Source organism: Apaloderma vittatum, unplaced genomic scaffold, assembly GCF_000703405.1.
Source record: "Apaloderma vittatum isolate BGI_N311 unplaced genomic scaffold, ASM70340v1 scaffold32729, whole genome shotgun sequence".
Taxonomy (NCBI): Eukaryota; Metazoa; Chordata; class Aves; order Trogoniformes; family Trogonidae; genus Apaloderma; species Apaloderma vittatum.
Window position 1 is genome coordinate 8,153 of NW_009736394.1, and position 8,793 is coordinate 16,945.

At 43.8% G+C, this 8,793-nt stretch overlaps 1 protein-coding gene across 1 annotated transcript in view; it reads right to left on the reverse strand.

Annotated features, from left to right (window-relative positions):
* Positions 1 to 8,793, reverse strand: part of ARIH2 (ariadne RBR E3 ubiquitin protein ligase 2) — a 28,288-nt gene that overhangs the window by 5,703 nt on the left and 13,792 nt on the right. The window contains exons 3-9 of the mRNA XM_009876963.1: positions 7,138 to 7,201; positions 4,652 to 4,799; positions 3,822 to 3,943; positions 2,786 to 2,895; positions 1,680 to 1,797; positions 182 to 232; positions 56 to 77 (exon numbers count right to left, since the gene is read on the reverse strand). Coding sequence (XP_009875265.1) covers positions 56 to 77; positions 182 to 232; positions 1,680 to 1,797; positions 2,786 to 2,895; positions 3,822 to 3,943; positions 4,652 to 4,799; positions 7,138 to 7,201 — 635 coding nt within the window. The remainder of the gene's footprint in view (positions 1 to 55; positions 78 to 181; positions 233 to 1,679; positions 1,798 to 2,785; positions 2,896 to 3,821; positions 3,944 to 4,651; positions 4,800 to 7,137; positions 7,202 to 8,793) is intronic.

Consider the following 8,793-nt stretch of genomic DNA (forward strand, 5'->3'; position numbering starts at 1 on the left):
AAAAAAAAAAAAAGAGATCAGCACCACTAACAAACTGCCTTCAAATCCTACTTACCATGCTTGCATTTGGAGCATTGCTGAAAAAGAAGAGACAGGAGGCATGGGTTAGTGGAAAGTACGGAAAAAAAAAAAGATTCTGCTTAGAACAAGGAAGTTCTGATGTGTTCAGGGAATTGCTCACCATGTGATTGCAGCCTCCGTTCTTTTCAATACAGATATTGCACTTGGGACACTGGGGAAAGAGAAGTATTTATTAGATCCAACTCTCCCTCTAGCAGCTTCTGGGCGATTATTCCACTCCTGCTTCCTTTTTTTTTTTTCTTTTTCTTTTTTTTTTATGTGCATATATGTATATAAGAATGCTAACACACACATACCCTGACCTCCACCGACTCCTGACAGCTCCATTTAAATAGGAAGCAGAAAGGCAAAGCCAGGGAAGTTACACTGCTGCAGCACTGGACTGCTTGCTCAAGAAAACAAATTTGCTGTTGTTACTCTTTGTGAAACAGAAGGTCTCACAGAGTTACCATTTAGCACTTTCTCAGGCACAGGAACATAATTAGTTTACAAATGACAAAAGCTTCCACAGCAACTTAGACTAAAAGATAACCAGCACTATGTCCTGCCTTCAGCAGCCTCTAACAGATGACAACTTCACTAACAGCAGAGAACCTGTCCGACCAGCGAGAGCTGCACACTTGATTCCACTGATGCCCTGGAGCATCAAGTGGTTATGTGTTTTGGGTTGCATGGGTACAAAGAAAAGAAGTGAGTTTTATTGCTTTTTACAAATTTTAACAGCAGACAAAACGTATGCTAGGAAAACATTCAACGTAACAGAACCTTACTTCTACAAAAGAGAACAATGCCATCACATGTTGACACCTTCTCCAGAAAAAGAATAGAATTTAAGTTATCCAGTGTAAGCACTCGCTTTCCTAACACAACTGAAGCTTGCAGCTAATTAGCACTATCACAACTGTCATTGGCTATGGTAAAATAAATGCTAGCTAAAAAAATGTTTTTAGCCAGGCCACAAAAATCACCCAGAGACCTTGAAAGTCTAGACCTAGACTAGCTGCAGACAGTCTAGAGGATAAAGGCAGCATATCTGTAACTTTTGAAGACAATTCTATAGACAGAGTACACAATACGTAATGCTATTTCTTTTTCTTGGGTCTAAATCTACTACAAGTACTACAACGTCTAGTTTACAGACTTCATCTAATCCCTTTTCCTGTCCTTGCCAAATCAAGACTTCAGCTCCCTCGCTTTCCAGTTCACAGTACTTCACACAGTTCAGATTTAAACGTCACTAGTGCCTTCCTTGGTACTGATTCCGCACTTAGCTACACCCTCTTCCTTCATTTTAAATATGTCTCCACTGATCACTTCAAAGTAGCCACAGTTTTTTGCGTTCACGGGAGGGCAGCATGCTTCCCTGCCAAAGACATTCACGTCAGGTCTGGAATCAGGACCACTAGGTCCTTAACTGCGGGAGGGCAGCTGGATTTCCCAAGGCATTCAGTTGCATATGGCATTTGGTCCCTAGGGAGCTGTGAGACTCTGCAGTCTGTGAAAAAGCAGCATACAATGCCATGTATGTATAGAATTGTATCTTGCTTCCCAGGCAGGACTAGAGGGCAAGAAAAAAACGTGCGAGTGCTTGTCCTTACATCTTTAGTGTGAGCACTGATGTAGTTGGCTGTTTCGGAGTCATCTGCGCACTTGGTGAGCCATTTCCGAATGGTAGCACAGTCTGTGGGTGCGTGGTACATCTGCCGACATTTAAAGCTTAATAGGGAGGGGAAAAGAAAAAAAAAAAGAGGGGAAGAAAAAAAAACAAAACGACATGTCGATTTCCAAGCAAGTGACTCAAGAATTGAGGTTTTCCTGATCACCAAAATCTGGGAGGCCAAGCAAGGATAAGGGATACAAATGCACTTGTGTATTGCTGGAGTGCACAGACAAAGGCTGAACTCCAATAAACCCCCACCCTCTTGTGCAGAAGTCAGAGTCAGGATGAGAGTGACCTGAGGCCTTCTGTGACAAACCTCCCTTCTGAGGACTGACATGTCCTTCCCTAGAGTCTACCTCTGGCTGTTCTACCATGACTGCAGAGGCCTGGGCCATACCAGTGGCTTCACAAGTAGCCTCACGCAAGTAGCGTCTGCATTAGTATGACCTGACCAGGCTCAGGAGAGTAAGGGCAGTTTGCTCAGATACCCATACGCTGGGTCTCTATACCAGCTGCACTGCACTCCACAGACATTCTCAACAGCAGTGATTCTGGAGACCCGGGAGCAGAAAACCCTTCAGAAGTTCCTGTTCAGCTGAAGAGCATTCTGACATGAGGCTCAAAACACAGCAGACACACTGAGAGTCAAATACTTGTAATAAACTTAAAAACTCAACGCGAGCAGATAGCAGTGAGGCCTCCACATCCGTTTCCAGAATCTCTGCCAGTCACTATGTCCGTACCAAAATTTGTAACCCATCCAAAATATGAGAAAGGTAGATTTGTGACCCCCTTACTAAAGCCCTGCATTCCCTGGTTGTCAGAAAACCCAGCTCCCAAGGAGTTTAGGGGGCGAAGGGACAGCTGACTACCTGCAGAAGTCAGACTCCAAGTGTCCAATTACTCAAGTTAACTCAAGTTACAAACAACTCGAGCAAAGCATTTGAGATGCTTCTACACACTGAACCTGCTGGCAAGCAAACGGAGTAGCTCTGAGGACAGCATACACTTTCCCAATGATCTTTAACCTTCACAGTTTCTTACCAGAAGACCTCATTGCAACGATTGCACTGCACTCGCCGGGCTTTTGGCTCTTGTACCTGTATGACCATAGGGCAATCTGCACCAGGACACAGCTGGAGCTGATAATGGCTCTGTGAACATACCAAGGTGGTAAGATCAGCAGTGGATGCAGAAGAGCATTATCTATTCAAGTTTAACCACTCCTATCCCCCAAAACATACAAGTCAGTTATTTCTTGTTCTAAAAGAGTAAAGATTGTCACAAGGTCTTGGCTAACAGAGTAGATAAATCAATTCCATGTTATGAAAGGGAGTATTAGTTACTTACAGCTCCTCTAGAGCAGAGAACTCATACAGAGGGTTACAGACCACATAAGCCCAGCAATACAACCATAAGGCCCCACCAATACAAGGAACAAATAATTTTACTCCATTTGAGCTCTTTTCCTATCCTCTCCTTATGCCCTGGAATGTATTTAGCTGCTCTCCTGTGGTGGTTGCTCCCTCCCAAAGGGTCTCTTATTGAAGAGAGGTGACACCACTCTTTCATACTGCTTTGCTGCTTCTTGAGCATTCCCAGTCTGTTTCCATTTACCAGAATACTCCAGCACATTTAATCTCAAAACAATTGTTGCTTTAATTAAAAACACAAAACAAAAAACAACTGACATAAAACGTTATTCAGCAGACCATTCAGTTTGATTACACTATGACAAGGGACTTATTTTTTAGTACCTAAAATGCATGAACAAGAAGGACTTTAAAACTCAGATTGAAGCTTGAAGTTCTCAGCTGCAACATTCTGAGAATTCTGAAGCACCAGCCAAGGAGTTACTGGGTGACCTTAGAGCAGAATTTACTTTAGCAACCTGCTAGAGAATTTTGTCAGTGAGGCTGTCCTACAGGAGAAGCCACATGACATTTATTTGGGATAATTTTGCTGCAGTTACTGCAATTCTAATCAAAGAAGTGAGACACTTTAAAACCAAATTTCTGCATTGGTGAATTGACTCAAGGTATTTTAGAACAAAAAAAAAACCCAAACCCCAGCCCAATACCTCGACATAATCCCTGAAGAGGTAGCGCCTGTATTTGTCTTTCAGCTCTTCACTAGGCAGCAATGGAAACACAAAATCTTCTGGTGTCCGAAGCAGGCAGTCCTGCGCCATACAGGAGACCCCTGAGAACAGAAAGCAACACTTTAGCACAGTGGAATTTCTACTAAGGAGTGAAAGCACAGAGAGCATTCAACACAGTTTCCTTGGTGCCATCTGTTGTTGTGGCAAGAGGGACACAACTGTGAAACAAATCTCTCAGGGCTGCTGAAAAGCTGAAGCTCAACTGTCTTCACCGAAAGACAACAGGGCACATGTGCATCCAGCACCAGTAAGTGCTCCAACCAGTATTCACAAGGTCAGATACTCAAAAGTAGAAAATTGCACATTACTGCCATGCCAGCATGAAAGACAGGCGAGGGAAAGCCCAAGGCAACTCTGGCAACTACTGGCTTCCATCCAGCACAAAGGGAACAGATGTTTGCATCCACAAGCACCCCAGGGGCAGTGCAATACACCACGAGACACAAACTCAAAATGCAGCAAATGCGCAGCTTGTAACTTGTTGCAGTCATGCTCTTGAGATCACAAGGGAAGAAAAGCAGCAAATGGATCAATGGTCTTGCATATTTCGTTAGGCTGGAGTAGCGCTCTCCTGCTGGTGTGCCAACATTAACCGGGGATTCCAGTAAGAACCCCAGTTCAAGTCACAAATACTCATCCCATGCTCTGTTTTCTCATTACTGAGATGCTTTAGACTAATTCAGCAAGTCATCATCAGAATGGCCAACCTGGCAAACACAGACCCAATGCCAGATCCGCCTTGAACTCACCGACTCCGACACCATCCTTGACGAGCACTGTGCAGTGCTGCTCCCAACAGCTGCGACAGAACTGGTGCTGACAAGCCAGAGAGAGCAAGTTCTCCTTCCGGACAAACTGCATGCACACCGCGCAGTGATGGGAGGAATGTACCATTGCCTGGGAGAGAGACAAATGAGCATTACAGTGAAAGCATCCCTGCTCTCTGAGAGTATTCTCACCTCATCCGCAGGCACCTGCATCACTTCTGTGACAACGGTCTCAGCTGAGGTCCAGGCCAGAACAGTTTCAAAGGCAGCTGGTGTGCTGGGGTGTTGCACTGCCCCAGCAGTCAGTCCTCAAGAACTTTGATCTCACAGACCACAACAGACTGACAGACACCTAACAGCTCCTGCCTCTAATCTAGTGCTGCCTGGAACTCACCTTTACTTTTCTGCTTCTTACTCTCACCTTGTTCAAAAAATGAGGAAACACATTGCTGTATTAGTCCTTCCCTGAATCTAACGATATTGTTTGTTGGCTGGCTCAGTCTCTCGCTGTTCCACAGGCCCTGGCAAGCAGATACAGCTGGAAGCAGGCTTAGCAGTGTCCTTTAACTGGACAGTGATTTTGGGTGAGAAGGGATGCAAATGAAGGTGAAGCATGTAGTGTTTATATAGAGAGGAAAGGGAGCTCACAGACCATCATCTCCCATCTCCTGCCTATGCTACATTTGGCGAGGTAGGCATCATGCCTTCAGCTGAACAGGATTAGAGGGTTTGTTTCAAGTCAGACATAATTCTGCTATTGCTTCTCCAAACCACTGGAAAGCAGCCTGGATCTCCCCTTGGGTAGCACAGAGCTAATCCCCAGACAACAGATCCGGCCTTCAACACATCTTGGCTCACCCCTGGAACCTGAAGAACATCATCAGCATCACCAAAAGCAAAGCTCTACGATGCTCTTATCAGGAGTTTATGTTCCTGTTTCTCCTTTCACAGAGAAGTCATATAATCACTTTTCATCTACTTAAACCTTTGCCATTCTTTGAGAATGTTGTGGGAGACAGATGTCGGTTTCCATGCCCAGCTCTGCACACCAGAGACGCAGAGGAGCAGCAGCGTGACACACAGGCACATGACCAACAGAGCTTGTTTTACAGCATGACCACATGAAAAAGGAAATAATGCGACTTTGTTCTAAGTGGCCTCTCTTACAAACCAGAATGAGATTCACCAAGTCTGCAACTGTGTCGACTCCCTAGGTCAACCACGACTCAAACAGCTCGTGCAGTACCTCAAACCTTCGCAAGCTGTCCCTCTGAGCTCGCCGCTACAGCTTCTCCCTACAGCTTCAGGCACTCTGCAGACAGTCGGGTATGAGCATCTGCCTCCAAAATATCATTGCTCTGCATTAGGAGCCGAAGCCCAAAGCAACTTGCCCTTTCACATACGAAAAGAAAGCAACAAATTGCCTATCAAACCCAGTTTTTCAAGAATTAAACTACCTTTTAATAGTAATATATTTCTTCTCAAAATGAAACCACCATTGCAGTGGATAGCACTTAAGTGACAGTTGATACAAGACTCCGACAAATCTCAAAATACATGAACTAATTTGCAGGTATGTGAAAGACTTTTTTCCTGGACTCTAGGCAGATAATTTATTTTGAGTCCATGAAGCTTACTCCTGTCAGCTGTTTTAGCATTTTCGCTGTCTGCTAGCTACAAGTCAGCCCGGATGCCAAATCATGCTTTTAAGATCTCCCCTCCCCCTCCAACTCAGAGTGTTTCTCAGATGTAATATTTCATCACTCAAAATATGACACATTGCAATGTGTTTCTGGGGTAACTGTGGATTGTACTAAGACACCCACTGTGAATGAAACCTATAAACATGCAACAGGAAGCATCTATTTAAAGGTGTGGGGGTGGAAGTTATCTAAAGACCTGTGTAGCCCTGGCCACAGAACACAAGCTGTTGGTTCAAACAGCACTACTGAGTGGCTCAGTAGCAACATCACTGCGAAATTTGGCTTAAGCATCCATGAGCAGAGCAGTGCAGCAAACAGTCACATTGAGAAAAAAAAATTTAAAAAATATTAAAATCTCTGTTCCAGTTGCAGACAAGGTCTGCTCACTCTGTGCAGCCAGAGCTTCCCTTGAGTGACTTTTACAGAGAGAGTAGAATTGGAAGAGGTAGCCAAGTCCATGCACTTTGCTCCTTCCATTGTGTACCATCACTCACATAAAAAAAATAATAAAAAAAAAAGTTTAATTTTCTTGAGGCAAGTAATTCTGGAACACTACCTGTAAGACAACAGCAAAGCTGCTATCTAAGTGTTAGACATGTCTTGAATGCATTTTCATTTAAAAAGTAAAACTTGAGTTAGGGTGTTGGACTCGAGCTGGCAAAGGGTTAATATGGGGCAGTCTATGCCATTAGAAATGCAATCCTCCTGTGAGGTGGGTCAGAGGTGTCTGCCAAGGGAAGAGACCAAAATAGTTGGCATACTTACATGTTTGGATGAGGTGGGCTGAACTCGTGCTTCTACTAGCAATTGGGCAGCATTAGACTTGTGCCTGAAAAGGCAATTGAAGAATGATCAAACCAATTTCTGAATACATCTTGCTTTGTTAAATTGATCCTTCTCGCCTGAATAAATAATAGGCTCTGCACAAACGGTAGGGTAGGTTTCAGTGAGGAAAGAGGAAGTGTGTCCTGTGTGAGGCTCCTTCACATAGCAAGCTGAACTCTCGTCAACAAAACTTCATGAACCTTTCTTCAAAATCAGAAATAGGAATAACGCTTCTCCCAGTAATTGATTAACGTTTCCCTCATATTCCTTGATGAATATTTTTCTACAACTCTCTTTCCCCTGAAAAATTATTTTTTAAGCTAAGATTTTCTATCCACATCCCTAGAGCAGTCCTAAACCACTGCCCATAATAACACACTCCAGAGAGGCTCCTGTCTGTCTCCTATTCCTTTGTAAAATCAAGCTATCCTAATTATGTTTCAACTTGACTCCAGACTATTATCTAGTTAAGTATTTACTCTGTGACAGATTATCACCCTTTAGGCATATGAAGTTGTCTATCAGCAGCCTTAGAATTAAACATATTTTGCTGCTTGTGATTTCCATTGCCGAGGAATGTTTAAATAAAAAATAGCAGCATCACTGTTGTGACTGTGCTGCAAATCGTCCTTGTCCACTAACACTTTGTAGTTGTACTAGGGAGCTTTCATTTGATAACATCACTTTGTACAAAGACAGAAGTTTGAGGATCAAATAAACTGGAGAACAACTTGCAAAGCTTTAGAAGTAAACACTTCCCCAGACTTCCTCTTGCTTAAATTTCATTAGTTAACTTGCAGAATTGCCCTGAGCTGCTATGTGGGAATCTCACCCTCCACATTGCCCAGAGAAAAGCTTCCAGAGGACGCAGGGTAACCAGTGAGCCAGTTACCAAAGATATGGCACAATAAAATCCATACGTGAGATGCATTTCTCCTATGTTCTCTGGATGAAGTTGCTGGCTACAGGGCCAAAAATGGCACGGCAGAATGAGTCAGGCTGATGTGCTCTCTATTTTCAGACAACGTTCAGTCCTGAGCCAGTATTTTCTGGAGCGGTTGCCAGACAGCAGTGCCTCCTGACATACTTCCCATATATATTTGGGCAGAGTCCGAATCCTTCTTTTGAAATCAGTTGGAGGACTTCGTTACAGCAACACTGACCAAGGAACAAAGGGGCTGCGTTTTTCAGTTCTCTCACACCATCTTCATCTGCTCTCCAAACGCTAGCCAGCTTGGAAGAAGGAGCTAAAACTTCCATGCGAGAGTACTACATGAGTACAGGTTCAGTGCTCCTTCCTTCAAAACAGAACATATGCTATCTTTATATATGTTAAAATAAATAAATAGAGACGTAGCACTCTCAACTCTTTATCTCAAAGTTTCAGCTAAGTGCATCTACAGGGTTCCCAGCACGACAGTAATTTCTCAGGCTGAAAGACATTCGCCACCACTGCCCTCTCCCTGTTTAAAAATTTCTTGCAGGTAAGGCAGCCTCAACAAAACAGTGTTTTTCCTCTGCCACCTGGAATAGACTGTGCGGGCTGCTTTCAGGTTCGAAGACACTTGTCAAAAAGACACCTATGGACCACCCTGA